The 16,706-nt window shown below is 39.7% G+C and overlaps 2 protein-coding genes across 2 annotated transcripts in view; both read right to left on the bottom strand.

The window, feature by feature from the left end:
* The window catches only part of fam174c (family with sequence similarity 174 member C), a 3,747-nt gene extending 1,650 nt beyond the window's left edge, over positions 1–2,097 (bottom strand). Inside the window, exons 1-4 of the mRNA XM_046858322.1 lie at positions 1,653–2,097; positions 1,185–1,313; positions 919–950; positions 1–764 (exon numbers count right to left, since the gene is read on the bottom strand). The exon at positions 1–764 is cut by the window's left edge and continues 1,650 nt beyond it. Coding sequence (XP_046714278.1) covers positions 947–950; positions 1,185–1,313; positions 1,653–1,897 — 378 coding nt within the window. The 5' untranslated portion in view covers positions 1,898–2,097 and the 3' untranslated portion in view covers positions 1–764; positions 919–946. The remainder of the gene's footprint in view (positions 765–918; positions 951–1,184; positions 1,314–1,652) is intronic.
* Positions 2,098–3,672: 1,575 nt separating this feature from the next.
* ptbp1b (polypyrimidine tract binding protein 1b) lies at positions 3,673–15,249 on the bottom strand. The gene is made up of 16 exons (XM_046858299.1): positions 15,174–15,249; positions 14,616–14,666; positions 13,687–13,717; positions 10,921–10,981; positions 10,663–10,835; positions 10,167–10,313; positions 9,183–9,338; positions 8,967–9,077; positions 8,475–8,646; positions 8,279–8,359; positions 8,042–8,184; positions 6,948–6,981; positions 6,092–6,184; positions 5,754–5,970; positions 5,575–5,652; positions 3,673–5,468 (listed from the first exon to the last, which is right to left on the bottom strand). Exons 1-16 carry the CDS (start codon positions 15,179–15,181, stop codon positions 5,336–5,338), a joined length of 1,689 nt encoding a protein of 562 aa, XP_046714255.1. The 5' UTR covers positions 15,182–15,249; the 3' UTR covers positions 3,673–5,335.
* Between the last annotated feature and the right edge of the window lie 1,457 nt (positions 15,250–16,706).

The following is a 16,706-nucleotide window of genomic DNA, read 5'->3' as shown; positions in this document are numbered from 1 at the left end:
ATAGATCCACAGATTTACAGCTGGGGGAGAGACAAGACCAGGGAGAGAGCAGGAAGAGACTGCAGAGAGACCGGGAGAGAATGGGGAAAACTGGGTGTGTGGGGAGACTAGGGAAGACGGAGAGACTGGGGAGAGACTGGGGAAGATTGGGAATGTGACCGAGGAGAGACTGGAGAAAGACTGGGTAGGGGGAAGACCAGGGGAAGATGGGAAAGACTCTGGGAAGACGGGAATGTGGCCAGGAGAGACTGGAGGAGACTGGGGAAGACGGAGACCAGGGAAGACAGGAGAGACTGGGGAAGACTGGGAATGTGTCCGGGGAGAGACTGGAGGAAGACTGGGAATGTGACCAGGAAGAGACTGGAGGAAGACTGGGTGAGGGGAGACCAGGGAAGACGGGAGACTGGGGAAGACTGGGGAGAGACTGGAAGGAGACTGGGTGGGGAGACCAGGGAAGACGGGAGAGACTCTGGGAAGACTGGGAATGTGACTGGGGAGAGACTGGAAGGAGACTGGGTGGGGGGAGACCAGGGGAAGATGGGAGAGACTCTGGGAAGACTGGAAATGTGACCGGGGAGAGACTGGAGGGACACTGGTGGGGGGAAAAAACAGGGAGAAAAACCTGCACTGAACAGTTTTAATATAAAACAGGACCGAAGAGAACAGGTTTAGTTGTAACACACCACAGGCTGAGGTCGTTCTGTCCAGTGGATTCACTCTGAGAAGGTGTTTAGGGTCATTTATTGGTCCGTTCCACTTTATTGCTGAGAAAACAAACACATAAACAGGAGAGGAACAGTGAGATCAGTGACAGATACTCAGACCAGAGCTCAGATCTAATCCTACTCAGAAACTGGAGTTATAGATTTTACTGTACGTTCCATCAACACGATTTACTTCTAAAGACGTGTTCCTTACCTTCTATCGTCCTCTCGTCCCCGAGGGCTCATCTGATAAACACACATACATACATACAATAAGCATTGAGTTCAAAAGACAGCTGTGTAACAGAGCTAAACATCTGCTTTACTCTGAATTCTAATGAATGAACAGAACATGAATGAACACCAACAAAGTGTTCCTCACACTTTCTTCATCCTGAGGAGATATTGTGTGGAGATACAGAGCATATAAATCCATGTAGAACCCCCTACCCCACCCTACACACACACACACACACACACCTTCTGAGTGATTTGGCTTCATACACAGTGTTGTCATCATCATCACTTTCCAGCTGTTCCATCTCCACCGTGTCGTCGTAGTTTGCCAGGAGGCCGTATTTCTTCCTCGGGGTGGACGATTTCTTCAGACTAAAACCAAATAAATCAGATTTTATTTTGTCTCCAAGTAAAAGACAACCTCACACACACACACACACACACACACACACACACACACACACACACACACACACACCACCACCACCACCACGGGTCATAAACACAGGAATAACAAATGACACAGATGTCCCTTTACCTGTCCCTCAGTGTGAAGTATTCATCAGATCTCACTGCTGAAGAGACCGGTTAAGGGAAAGGGGGACAGGAGAAGGGGGACAGGAGAAGGGGGAAAGGAGAAGGGGGATAGGTGAAGGAGGACAGGTGATCACTGTAGGACAGGTGTGAAGTGTGAAAGGTGAACAGACTCACCGCACTGCTCGAACCAGGAAATAAAGAACCCCGATGACGGTGATTCCGATGAGGACGTACAGAGCTCTCTGGATCATCGAGCTGTCTAGCTCCAGGCTGTTTAAGGTGAAGTTGCCTGGTTTGTGAGCGCTCTGTACCGTCACACTTCCGTTTCCAACTTCCGTGCCTTTGGTAGTAACCGAGGTTCCGTCCAACAGAACCGTTAATAAACAACAGCAACCCAGAAACAACGCGGACTCCATCATGGCGTCTGTTCTTTCCACCAAACTCTGCGCGCGAGTGTGAGAGTGTGTGTGTGTGTGTGTGTGTGAGTGAGTGTGAGTGTGTGGGAAACCGGAAAACAGAAAACTTCGTACTGAGTTTAAAATCGCGTTAACTCCAGCTTGAGATTCCAGCTGTTACAAGACACACACCACTTCCGGTTTAGGTATTATGACGACATCGCTTTTCGGTGCACCACTCAATTCCGTCCGGGCCGGAAATAATAAAAACACTGGGGGATAAAATTAAGGAGACACAACAAACACACAAACATTGTAACTTATTGTAAATAACAATGATTATTTTTACAATGAAATTAATGACGCATTAAAATGAAATTATTTGCAAAAAAATGCTTTAGCTTTTAAATCCAGCTGCCCGAACCAGAGACAAGAATAAAAACATTCTACACCCATGTTAGAATTGTGGGATTTTGTGATATAAAAATCTTTCCTACAAATAAATTAACAAATAAATAAATGTGGCAAAATATGTTGAGACAAAGATAGAATTCCTCACCTGTCCCTTCACTTTTCACCTCAAAAGGACTATTTTATGTTATTGATAAAAATATATATATACAATTTCGAAGTTGTTTGGCACACCTGAGGATGAGAAGAGTGTGACCTTACAGCATAATAATAATAATAATAATAATAATAATAATAATAATAATCGTAAGGCTTCACTGCCAAACACTTGAAAGTGTAATTTTTTTATTAATAACAAATAAAACAGGTGATCATCTAGTGAGATGTGTTAAGCGTGTGAGTGCTTTGAATAGGATTTATGTTTTTTTTTCTCCCAAATCTATACAAATAGTTTCAGGTCTAATAATTATGAACAAAATGGATTATTCATCCTATTTTACTTTGATGTAGACCAGCCTGAGACCCAGGACACCTAATAATCCACTCTCCAGGTTTCTCTCACCTTCCAGATCTCTATAAATTCCTGATTGGAGCTTTTAGACTCATGACTCACTACCTGCTGTTGTAGATGGTCCTACATGAATAATGTGTCCAGGACACACGCTTACTTCAGTACATAATTACACCTGAATGATGCAGACTTACAAACGAAACAAGTTATGGAGTGAAGAATAATGTTCATTAATATAGTTCTTCATTTCTTTTGAAAATAGACGTTATCACTAAGATTATTATCATCAACTAAAAAACCCTTTAATAGTAAAGTTCATTAACATACAGAACAATAATACACAATCATGAGTTCTAATCTCACTATCTGGTGTCATCTAGAGGAGCATGGGTTCCCCTTTGAATCTGGTTCCTCTCAGGGTTTCACGTCATCTTAATATGTAATATTTTCCATCTCTGTTGCCTCTGGTTTGTTCATTAATGTTAATAAATCTAGTCGGATTTCTTTAGAGCTGCTTTTTTCATCATGTCGACTGTTTAACTGAAATCTACAAACCATCTCAACAGGTTCCTCAAGCAAAACCACTTTTGAAACTGCTTCAAGAGTAAAATAAATTACAAAAGTTTTCTTTTCTTCCCAATATTGATGAACTCCGTGATACTAGAGATGATGCACTGCATAAAATACATTTAAGTTTCAACTGTAAGGTGATAAATGATTATTAAATTCATACTAAAACTGATTAACTATAATTATATACCATAATGAGCTCTTTAGAAGCAGAAGATGCAGAAAGTCTAGAATTGTGTAGGAATATACTCTTAAACTAAATGAACTTTTATTTATAATCACAGCAAAGAAAAACATCTGGACAGCATTCCAGTAAACAAATGTTTATTCAAGATAAATAGAAAAGTACAACCTCCATCTGAAGGACTGTTAAAGAAACATTAGAATTTGGTAAAGGTTGTAGAATTCTAAATCTTTGTTTTAATAAAACCCAATTTTTTTGCTTGCTCATGGTCCACTGTAATCAAAATATACATTCGCTTTTAGATATAAAAACCTTTGCTCTAAACATTGTGGTATAAAAATAGTATTTACACCTCATCTAAAGTAAAACCATTAAAAAACGTTTAAAGGTCAACGCTGTGCAGGTAAATATGACCTGCTTGTTTTTTCCATTTATTTATTTTATTTTTTTAAGAGAAATGATTATATGGTCCTGTAAAACACAGCAGCCGCTCACACGCTGTTTTCACTGTAAAAATATAAAGAGTAGGAACATGTGCATGGTGGAATGCGCAGGGTTGAGGTCTTCATTGTGGAAAGTAATAATGCTGGTCCCATGCACAGTCTAAAATATTCTTATCCTGTTTCAAAAAGAAACCCCCAAAGCATGTATACTCGATTGTATACAAAAAGATCTATTTAAAAAGAAACAGAAGACTGTGTCCCTGTCGAAAGGCATGTGATTGAGAAGGATTGCAGAACAGGAGAAAAACCAAAAAAAGACAGTAGAAAGAGGAAAGTGCTGACTTACAGCAGGAAAAGAAGAATAACCAAATCAAACCCTAAAAGCAACAAGTCCAAAAAATATATATACCGTTTGTTTTTTTTTTTAAACACAAGCCACATTTCTCTAGTTCTATCTGTCCAATTCTAACAGGGAGGAATACATTAGTCTCATGACTGAAAGCTGAATAAAGGCTTTGGTTTCAAGCTGTAGTGTACATACAAAAAAAAGTTGAAGAATACACCAAATATATCAGGCATTACAATAGAATAATTACAAAACAATGCCTTGTGATACATTAAGGCAATACTTAAGGTCTATGAAACATACAAATTGTATAGGAGAAGAAGAAAAAGAAATAAGGGAGCCACTGACCAAAAGGCCAAGAGCTTCAAAACACAAACATACTTACAATATGATTTGTACTCTAACTGTTGCGTTAAATAAAAAAAAAAAATAATAAAAAAGGTATGTAAACAGTCTGTCTATCGTTACAGTATGTGATAAGACTCCAAGCTACTGGGAATGTAGAAGCTGAAAGGAACTGGCCTTCAGGTGGTGATTTATCAAAAGAACTAAAACCCCAGAGCCGGATGAAACTAACTCCAATTCACTACAGGAGGATACACAAGTGGATTGTAAACTAAAGTCTTTAACATAGGTGTCACATCAGACAGCAACGTTTATATAGGATATGGAAAAAAAAAAAAAAGCACTTAGCCATAAGATAAATGTAAGGCACAAGAAGTACTTCTGGAAAATTCAGAGCAGCACTTTCAAGGCAAGGGTTCAAAAAAAATTATCTTCAGAAACTTTTAAAAAGGCTTAAGAGGGTGTGATTACAGATATACAATCATCCTCACAGGCATAAAACATTAAAACATTACATAGGAACCACTAAATATTACTTATAAATACAATAGTGGAATGATGGAAGTTTTGTGGTTGAGGCTTCAGAGAAGTCTTCATCTTTTATTGGTTGTCTTTAAATGACTTATTCCAGCTGCAGTCACTTTTCTCCTGATTAAATAGTGGACTTGGAGAAGGACACCCTAAGATGGTGGTTCTCACCAAGATCGTGGTTGTGGAACTCGATGAGGGACTCGATCGCTTCCTCAACTGAACCCATCTGGATCAGAGCCATCTTGCGGTCTTTCCTGAGAGTCGATCACACGTTAATGTTTTTTATTATTTATTTTTGTAATAAACAACTAAACAAGGAGATATTTACTAGAGAAGTTGAATGCATTGTGAAGAACTTACTGAAAGAACTTGAAGTTCTTGACCACCGCAGCAGAGCTGCCAAAAAGCATCTTGAGATCATCTTCAACCACTGAAGGGCTAAAACATCAAAATTACAAAATTAAGAAATTTTAATTTATATAATATTTTTCCCTCTATTATATATCAAATAAATGAAGCAAACCCATCTCTCCACTTACGGAATGTTGGAGAGGTGCAAAGTTGAGGAGGGTGGAAAAATGTTGGAGTAGTTTTTGGAGCCAGGCTTCTTAAAACGATGGAGAGGAGAGTTACTGTAATCTTTAGTGAGGCCCTGATCCTCATGTCCCTCACGAGGGAGCTGAACGGTCGTGTGTTTGGATAAAGTGATGCGCAGAGCTCGTCCATACAGCTTCTGTCCGTTTAAGTGGCTCATCGCTTTAGGAGGAAAAATGCACACAAATATGGTGAATAACTTCAAATGTACCATCATCTTGACACATCTAATAAAATATTCTCCATAAAAATGTGGTGGGTTTAACAATAATTAATTAATCACCTAGCTGAGCCTGAGTGCCATCAGACATTTGGATAAGGGCATTCTCTTTTTTGTTGAACATAATTTTTACTCGTATAACATCGCCATATACACCTGGTGAGGAAAAAGCAATAATACGGTTAGACAAAAAATAAACGCATTACACCATCACTTAAAAAAAATCCCCTAGTAAGCTTACGGTTACAATCAAGACACTCCAGACAGAGTGCAGTCTCCTTGAAATATTATAAAATTTTAATATCTATAAAAATCTTTTTAAGCCAAATGTAAAAAGTGGACTGGACCTAAATACAGGTCTATTAAAGTACATTCAGTGTTAAAGAATTTAAGATAAATTTTATAGCCATGAGGACAGATGGAAAATAGTGGGCAATTTTACAGACTGCGAGAGAGGAATGAACTTCTGCATTGCCATCCTGAATAAAGGAATTGAGAAAAAGTGAAATGCTGATGTAAGAAGGCTAGCTTCAAGTCAAAAGTATTGATGGGGTAGAAAAAAAAAAAAGCTGTTTTAACAAATGGATAAATGACAGGAGTCTTGACTATTAACCAAAGTTTAAAAGCTTCCCTCAGAAGACATGCAAAATAATTTAAAAAGCATGCATCATGATAAACTGTCTAAAGCTCAAAAAGAAACAGCAGCTCAGTGCGTTCAGTTTTAGTGCACAATTATGGCCACACAAAATATATATATATATTGAGTGCTGCAACTTTTTGATCACATCTCATCTGAGCACACACACACACACACACACACCAGCAGAAAACACACAAGCACTTAAACTGCCTTATGAGGGAAGAAACTGAAAGAACAGAACAAACAAGTAGATAACAAAAGATGCTAAGAATAACATACCGAAAAGAATAAAGAGGCATTGGGGCGTAACTCTCTTTAGAGGACAGCAGAGGAAGGCAGCGGAGGGAAGAAGGGAGAGGTAAAGATCGGAGGCAGAATGGAGGTTCAACATATCCACAGCGAGGAGGCAGTTCCACGGGAAATGGCGAAAAAACGGTGGTTGGATCATGAAGATGGTTAATGGATTGGGAGGAGAAAGTGGAGGGGAGAAGTGGACATGAAAGTGTAAGGAGTGGAATGTTTTCAATGAGAGTGTGGTTTGTATGTGTGTGTGAGTGTGTGTGTGTGTGTGTGTGATAATGTGAAAAAATTAATGAGGGCAGCCGTTTGGCAGGCGGACATGGTTGCAAAAGAAAAAATAAATGAAATGGGATGTGGGGAGGGAGAAAAGAGGAGGTAAAAAACAAAGTCAGTACACATATGGAAAATACATCAAATGTACTTTTGTAGAATCTATTCCAACAGAAAAAGTGCTTTCTTTACAAAATATATATAAAAAAAAAAAAAAAAAAAAGTTAAATATACAAAAGTTAATAAATTGCTTGAGATAAAAAGAAAAGCTATTTACTAAAACCTTTTTAGAAGAATAACCATTTACAAGTTCACTGCACCAATGTTTGGTTAAATAAAGAAATCCAAGTCTTTATTTTGAAATGTTTGCAGTGGTTAAATATTTAGAATTAAACTCTCATTGCTGATGAACTTGTGTAAATGGTATTCTTTGAAAAAGGATCAGCTTTAAATGTATATATATACACGAAGCATAAAGTAATTTAGAAATGTTAGGAAGTTACAGGATTACACAATAAAAAAAGGGAGGAACACTGGGAGGAAACAAAAGCAAAGCTTCTGTTATCAGAAGTTTTCTGGACAGTATTCAAGTCAAATACAGTTAAATGTTTTTAATAGGATCAGATTTGATTCTTAAAGAAAAAAAATAAATTCTACATGTAAAATAAGTTCAGTCCTGCCCTATACTGTACACTATCAAAAATTAAACATTTGTAAACTAATTTCAACTCTTTATTTTATAAATAATTGTATGAATGTTTGCATGAAACCAAGAAGCCCAATTCAAGCTGCATGCCACTAACCTCAGGATTCAGGTTGCTGACCAGCATGACACAGTGTCCAGCGGGTAAAGTAGGGAAACCCAGCCTGCCTGCCGCGGCAGCAGCCGCCGCACTGGGAATGGCCAAGGAGGCCAGAGCTCCATGAACACCTGGCATGGTTAAGCCTGAGAAAGCAAGAAAGAAAAATTGCAGTTCATCAGTTCAATGCGTTTACAGAACCGAAGCAAATAAACAACCAAGTCTGCAATGTGGACAAACCTGCAGCCTGCTGAATGGCAAAAGCCGGAGGGAAGGCATGGGCACCTGCATACGGAGAGGCAGAAATGATTCCAGGAGTAGCTGTGGATATAAATCAAATATTCATTCGACCCATAAAACAATGAAAGCACCGCTGAGACACATAGTACAAGATAAAGGGAAACAAGATGATGGTCAGGTTTGGACTACATCTTACCAAACGCCATGCCGTGGTGTTCAAGAGAAGGCTGGCCGTCTCCCGAGGGCAGGTCAGGCCGTGTGTAGTCCCGGCTCTTGTCGTTGTTGTACTTGACATTCAAACTGGTCAGCTTGGAAAAACTGATGCGCAAAGTGCAGCATGCGTTGTAGATGTTCTGTCCATCCAGAGCCTGTGTGAAGACCACAAAATTACATTACATCTTAAATGCACTTTTCGAATACACAAATGGTCAAGAAATTTGCTATATAGGTAACTAGCTCCTGGGTAACGCTTAATATTTTTAGAGTTTTATTAAATTGTTTCCTTTTTGTTAGACCTCATTTGGGTAATACAGATGTATACAAGTGTGTGTGAACCCAAATACCCTATACTGAAACAATTCAGTGCGAATACGTAAACCATTACTCCCCTACTCAAATATACACACGCAATAAAAAAAATAAAAAAAACACAAAAAAACAGATGTGACCTCTAGATGGAGCCACTCACCAGCTTTGCATGCTGAGCAGTTAAACCATCAGCAAACTGCAGAAGAGCTTGAAATTGGTTGTTCTTAGTAAAAGTAATCACTTTCAAAACAGTGCCAAACTTGGAAAAGATCTATGGATGACAAAAACAAACAAGGCAGCATGGGTAATATGAACAAGAAAACGCAAAACAAATGTTAATGCATTTAAAAGCTACACCTTTTATACAAGAATCTACCTGGTGCAGAACATCCAGGGTGACTGGGTAGAAGAGGTTCTCCACTACGACTCTGAGGACAGGGCTAGGCCCGCCCACACCGCCTGCTTCTACACCACCTAATGACATGCCACCGGTCTGGACTGCGTTTACGGCCTGCAGTGCTGCCTGTGCTCTCTGAAGTTAAAATTAGAACAAAAGAAAGTGTTTGATCAACATGAGAGATTCATTCATATTACACCACTTTCTCCTTCACTTTATTGGAAAGATTACATGAACAGCTACTTTTCTTCAAGTCAATTTCCATTAGGAACAAGATAATAAATTTCTTGGATTATAATGCAACTAAAAGACAACACAGGACAGTTAATTAAACAATTACTGTTTTTTTGGTTGGTTTTTTTTACGTGTGAAAAGTAACATTTTGCGCATAAAATTAGCTGAATACTGATTCAATAATTCTACATGTTCTTGTGCAACTTTATATAAAATCTCGTCAAAGAAAAAGACAAATGTACATGTTGAGTGTTGGCGAGTTTTCATGAGAGTACAAGATTTTTATTTAAACAGATCTCACAACCCGAAGAACAAACCCGAGTGAGCACGTGGAACATGTACGTGGATAAGCATCGGCTGTATGGAATGCATTAAGTGCAAACAGAAAGTTGTCCGCACCGAGAACGTGTTTAGAAAAGAAAAGAAGAGTTTGGTGAAAAACGATAAGCTTCATGCGAGCTGGTAAACAAGTTCTCCTTTCCGTATTAACACTCCACTGCAGCTGGAGAAACAGTCATCACAGCTGTGTCACAAAACAGCCTTTAACGCACATACGGTTTAGAATATTTACTCAGACTGTTCATTTTTCTTTAATCGGTTTGTCAGTTATTGGTCAAGACAAGTTTTTGTTTATCCTGGAACTCAAAAGATAAAAAGAAAAAAAAGCACGCAAAGTGAAGGATATAAAAGACTGCTTGAGAAAGTAATGAGCTTGTATTGAACACATACCACTTGGTTTGGCGAGTTGTCGGTTTTCAGCTCCTTGTGGTTGGAGTACTGCATAAAGATGGGATGATTCCTGATCACTGGTGTGACTGAGGAGTAATAGCTGACCATAGTCTGGGCTGCTTCCTCTGTATTCATCTCAAGGAACGCCTGGAGAAGTAAGAAACCTTTAGCAAATTTGATTATCGTCTGTTGAGACTATTAAAACGATTTCCACATTAATACTTATAAGGAGTTTAAGAGTTCTATAAGACTTTGGAGTACAAACTATTCAAATGTGTTACTTTTGGCTTGGATTTATAAAACAAAAACTGCTGCCAAAACTATATAAAGCATTTTTTTTGTTTAGTGGCATGAGAACCAGCCTGAAAAAAGCTCATGATCTAACCCACTGGGATCCAGATGTATAAACAAATGTTCATGAAAAAATAAAATATGAACAGGATTTTCAGTGTCCCCATTCCTTATTCTCCCTCTCTATAAAAGAGAAAAAGAATACCTGGTTCTTTCCTTTCAGCATGAGCAGGTTGGTGACTTTGCCGAAGGGAAGTCCAAGAGAAATGACCTCAGCTTCGTTGATGTCACTGGGGAGCTTGCGAACATGAATGACGCGTGATGGAACACCCGGACTTCTGATGTCACCTTTGAACTTCTTGCTGTCATTGCCATTGGCTAGGAAAGAGAGCACAGGGTCAGGCCAACTCAGTGAGATACATGCTAAATTACATGCTGGGTTTTTTTTTTGGTCAAAACGTACCTGCTGAACTCATGATATATGGCCCGTTGGAAACACAGGAGAAAAGTTCGTCAGAGCCTCTCTACAAAAAAAAAAAAAAATTGAGCAATCAACAGCAACCAGACAGCCAACATAAGCACAGGCATTCCATACTGAGGCCAAGTCTGATAGACAAGCATCAACACAGTGGAAACAAGAAGGGACACGCTGAAAAGTTCAGGAAATGTCTGTGTAGTCAAAATTCTACAAGAATCCTCTGGCTGAAGTAATAAGGACAGCTTTGGGCTATATTTTACCCACTCTCTCTGTTACATATACACACACATTTATATCACACACACACACACACACACACACACACACACACACACGTATGTATAATGTAAAAAAACAAACACAGGAAGTAGGTATTGTGCAAATGAGCATACATCCTGTGCAAAATGCAGTGTCATTAACCAGCAGCTTGACAGCATGCAACCCCACCAGCAAGAGAACAAGAAAGGAAACTCAAGTTTTAATAGCAGGTGGGGGTGTGAGGCATACAAGAGTTTCTGGGTCATCAGACATGAGGAATGAGTGGGAGGACTTACATTCACAAGATACTCTCAAAGGGGAGAGAGAGAGAGAGAGAGAGGGGGGTGTAGTACAGACTGGTACAGGTTTGATTCATTTTTGGTTTTTTTTTTTTTGCTTTAGGTGTAACATTAGCTCATACATTGGAGCAGTTGCACAAATTGACAAACTAAAATTCTGAAGTGGGCATATTTTTCAGCAATAAGTCATCAGTTGGTTTATCCATCTCAGAATACATGCAAGGGCAGTCAGGCATTCCAAACCACCCAATTTCAGCAGCCTAATGGATCTGAGCAGGCCACATGCAGGCATCCTCCACCACATTTAAAATTCCACTGCTACAGCAATCAATAATTAGAGCCATATGGAGAGCTGTAGAGTGAGGGCACCACTAGAAGGAGAACGCTGGGGCCAAAAAAAGGGAGGGTAGGCCAAACATTTGCTGACTTCATGTTGGTTTTAGCAATAAAGCCACTCCTAGAACTTTCTTTACAACCTTAGGAAAAAAAAAACTGCCTGGCTGCTGTTCCTGCTCCAATGAGGCATGCTCTTACAAGTAAAGACAATTAAAATCATGTGAAACCTAATTAAAGTTCCTTTTTTCAAATTGTAATAAGAAAACACTCGTTCTGAAACCAACAGTGGAACGAAAAAAAGTGCAAAAAAAAAAAAATTAAAGGAGGTCATAAAGGTGTGCAAAAAGGGAGGACGGCAGAAGGCTACAATGATTCACAGAGTAAATGTGGCCGTTACCATGAGCACCCTGATTGTCATTCGCTCACCATGGAGACTTTGTGTCTACGACTGCAGGTGACTGAAACCCAACCCCGTGCTCTCGGGCTTGAATACACAGGGTCGATTGTCTTCAGGGGTCCAGGTGTAATGTTTCGTCTACTGTTAAAGCACATCAAAGATTTACCACCCCGGACACTGAGGCTTTTCAGGTGATGAGACTTGCAGTGTCTTTTTTTTTTTTTTAAACCCAGTCCACACCTGCTTTCAAATTAAATTAAGCACAAGAGGCAAGAGCGTCTCGAGTAAACAACGACTGACCCCCCATCAGCACTTCCCCCAACCACCTTCTCTCTAATCAGCAGAGCTGAACAAACCCAAGAGCAACATGTGTGTCCATAGGGGAGAGGCAAACATATTTGCATGTAATGAATAGGCTCCATTCATGTCATCGTGTCAACACCCAAAACCCATTTCTGAGGAATGCATTTTAAAAACAGGTCCACTTACACAGTCAGGCCAAACAATCAGCTGGTGTAATACAAACCAGTCCTTAGGTGTGTCTGAGGACAGGTGAAAACTATTGCTGTTTAAAGCTGAGGGTGAAAAAATATCCCTAAATTAAAACCAGAAATTATTTCTACAAAAGGCTGATTTCATTAATCAAACTGCATGGACTTTATAAAGGGACCTGCCCTTTTCACAGCCCTTAAATCCCTCACAGTGCATTTACCCAGTCACAGCAAACACCACACAAAATACTAACTACAGACAAGCAGAGATAAGGTTAACAAAAAATTACCTCAGAGTTATATGATCTAAGAACCTGCCTAAACCTCAAGTAACCTTCTAAACACATGCTGTAGAGAAGTCTTCTTGCACTGTAATTATAATGTCTTAGAAAAGGTAGTGAAGTTTCAGACTATTTGATGGCTTTGAAACCTGCGAGGCAGTCAGGTCAATGGAGCCTATGAATCGCTCCTTTGTTCTGAACATTGCAGGTCCTCCCAGCTACATACCACACATGATTATCTTTAGTGAAAGTCCACAGAGAAATAATTAGAACGTAACTGAATTTCAGTTGATTTAAGATGCTGGTGAGTTTAATACTGTTAACACACACAAAGTTCGACAAGCAAAAACTGACCAGAAATACACCACTACACCACCCTTTCAGCTTCAACAACACACCTTACATTCTTCAAGAACAATACAAAACAAAAACAACAACAAAAATAAAAATAAACTGTAAACTGGGTAAACCTGATGTGATTTCTAAGGGCCTGCGTTAAGTGCAGAGTGAGAAGTCATGCACGTTTGAAAGGAGTGGAGGAAAAACTACACCCTTCAGATACACAAACACGCAACCAAGGAGGGAAAAAACAACACACACAGGAATCAGCAATAGGAGTTTGCTACGAGTGCAGAAAAATCAGTGCACACACACAGAGATAAAGGGGGGGAAAAAATGCAAAAACCTACCTTTGTTCCCACAGCAATATCATGGACAACGCTGTAAAAAAACAAAAGGGTCATATGAGAAAAACGTGCAGAATAACAAACACGCAAAACTAAATTGGGGAACCGGTTAAAAACAATGCTGGTGTTATTGTGCCAAACTGATTACAAAAGAATGTGAAACCCTTTAGCCGTTAATACAATCAGCAGAAATGGAATGAATTTGGGACAGCGGTGTTATAAATATAGTGCGCACAACCATAAAGGAAGGAAGTGAAACTTCCCAAACTAGGGAAAGCATTTTTACTTGAAAAACAAGAGGCATTTTGAGACAGGCTGAAATAAAAAGCAAGTTCAGGCAAATAAGTGAGTATGGGGGTGGAGGACTGGAAGGTCTACACTGCATCCGGTGCTTCTGTTCCCACAGCAGGCCAACAAAATATGAGAGGCATTTTAGGTCCAGGCTCAGATGCCCTTATTACCCCCTCCCCTCCCCTCCTTTACATCCTGTTCTTCTTTACAGGAAACACCAGGAGACCAGACCAGTGTTTACAGACCAAAACAACAACAACCTTAATGCGAAAACCACTTCAATTTTATTCAACCAAATCTATAAAACAAGGAAGTGTTTTGCTTTCGCTCTGTTTGTAAAACGTGGCAGATACAGGAAGCGCGATCACATCGTGTTAATCTTCTGGTGTCTTAAAAAAACTGAACAAAAACAAAGGCTATGAAATAAAACAATGTGTGTACAGTTAGAGAAAAAATTTATTGGATGAATTTATTTATGAAAATGGGTTGTACATTTTTTTTTACTTATAGCAATACATTAATAACGGTAATAACGAGTGCGGAATAAAAGAAGGACGATTAAAACACATTTATTACAGCAAAATAAACAATAAAAAAGCAACAATTGTCGGTATGAGGCAGTAAATAAACTGGACACTTACTCTAACTCTGTGTAACTCGATCCCATAGGATACAAATCAGTCTCTAGGCGGCTAAACAAAAGGAAACATGTTAATGCATTAACAATTATTATAAAAACAACAATATTAAATAAGATTCCTTTAATACAGCAACAGGTAAAACCGGAGCGCGCGAGCTAACGATCAGGTAAAGCTGCGCGCGAGGCCAACACTCGGCTACGGGCGGTAAAGTTGTTCCTTCGTGTTCAGGAACAAATCCAGAATCACCACACAAACATCTCAAACACCTTCTAATAATCATACTGAGGTAAAAAGGTGAAGAATGTAAGCGCAGAGAGTCACGGAGATCTCCCTCAGGGTGTGAGGAAGGTTCGCTCGGTTTCCATCGCAACCCGCGAGCGCACACGATTAGCCTAGCTTCCCACAAGTTCCTGAGGCAGTACGAACTCCATCAGATCATTATTATTTCAGATTATTTCTTAGGTTGGACGCGTTAGTAGCTTGTTAGTTAGTTCGTTCGTTTGTTTGTTTGTTTGCCTGTTTTCTGTATTTATTATAATAAAGGAACAGTAAACTCACCCGTCCATTGCACAAAGAGGAACTTGGGGGTCTGAGCAGGAACTTTGTGGCTTGGCGGAGTTTTCTTTATACTCAGACAAAATGGCGGCGTCTCGCAGGAGCTCTGAGTCGCGCGCTGATTGGCCCGCGCGAGGCCAGTGGGCGGCTGAGACACGAACTGGACCCTGATTGGGTAAAACTCGACATGAAAGCAAAGGGCGGCTCCAGGGTTCCATGCTGAAGAGCGCAAGAGGAACCCATGTAGGAGGAAATCCATGCCGTGGAGTGCAGGAAGAACCCCAGGAAGAAGACCAAGGCGGAGGAACCTGTGCTGAAGAGCACTGGAGAAACCTGTGCTGAAAATCGCATGAGGAACCCCATGCTGAAGAGCTCACAAGGTAGCCTGTGCCGAAGAGTACAGGAGAACCCAGAGTGGAAGAGCTCAAAAAGTGCAGTAGAGCTCAGGAGAAAACCAAGCAGTAGAGCACAGGAGGAACCCGAGCTGTAGAGCACAGGAGGAACCAGAGCTGTAAAGCACAGGAGGAACCCCTGCTGAAGAGCGCAAGAGGAACCCCTGCTGTAGACCTCAGGAGGAAGCCCCGCTAAAGAGCGCAGGAGAAACCTGTTCTGTAGTGCACCAGAAGTCCATGTTTCATTTTTTTTATATCTATCTATCTAAACGAAATATGAACACCCTATGATCCTTTAAAGCTTTTAGACAGAAACGTAGACACAAATTCTTAGATACTGTCCGAGGAACCGTACAACAAATAGTCTGTCCTTCAAAAAGGTTCCAAGAACAACTTCAAAGCTAATAACTAGATAAAAAAATCCAGTTTCGGTTTGACCTTCTACTAGAATCACACCTCGAAAAAGCAAGATCATGTCTACTGGCTGCGAAGTAGAACCACTATTGTCATGTCCAATTAACATCAAAAGTACCAAATTCTATCACAGAGTTAAAATACCAAGCAAAAGAAACGGAGAACTAAGTTCAGAATCCAGGGATGTAGATAACCAAACAAAGTCAGGTCATTCCATGAAAGCACTAAAAACCCTCAAACACGATCCTATGCATCTTCTGCAACATGTGTAATGCATATCTTTTTATTTTCCAACTATTACCTTATCCACCACCAACATCTCCCAAAACTCAGGATCTTTGCAATTTAATAAAATAATGGTGACAAAACCGTGATTTACTCATTAACCTTTTCATGAACCTCCAACATGGAAACGACCTCAATCCCTGACCAGCAGTTCTTCTGACACGTTTATTACTCCTGACAAATCACCACGTGAGGAAAACATTGTGCTCTGATTCTAATGACACAATAATCACTAGTTTTGAATATATTGATTTGTAGTACATGATAGAAACACATAATAACACGCAAAAGGGGTCAAAGGTAAAACGCACCAGACTATTAATGATGTTGAGAACGAGAACAGTCACAGTAAAAAACACGGGTTTTAACAAGGGGGGAAAAGAAATAACTCTTTATAACAGCTGGAAAGAATGGCCTTCCATATTTATTCAGCTCGGCCTGTTAT

This window comes from Silurus meridionalis, chromosome 9 (assembly GCF_014805685.1).
Source record: "Silurus meridionalis isolate SWU-2019-XX chromosome 9, ASM1480568v1, whole genome shotgun sequence".
NCBI classification, from domain to species: domain Eukaryota; kingdom Metazoa; phylum Chordata; class Actinopteri; order Siluriformes; family Siluridae; genus Silurus; species Silurus meridionalis.
Note: the sequence above shows the minus strand (reverse complement) of the source record. Positions and strands in the feature narration are given on the sequence as shown.

What these genes read in the sequence shown, in the direction of transcription:
- ptbp1b (XM_046858299.1), bottom strand. An exon ending in ATATTGCTGTGGGAACAAAG is followed by an intron (nt 10,982 to 13,686) that starts GTAGGTTTTTGC and finishes TTTTTTTTGTAG; the next exon opens with AGAGGCTCTGACGAACTTTT. An exon ending in TTGCACCTCTCCAACATTCC is followed by an intron (nt 5,653 to 5,753) that starts GTAAGTGGAGAG and finishes TTGATGTTTTAG; the next exon opens with CCCTTCAGTGGTTGAAGATG.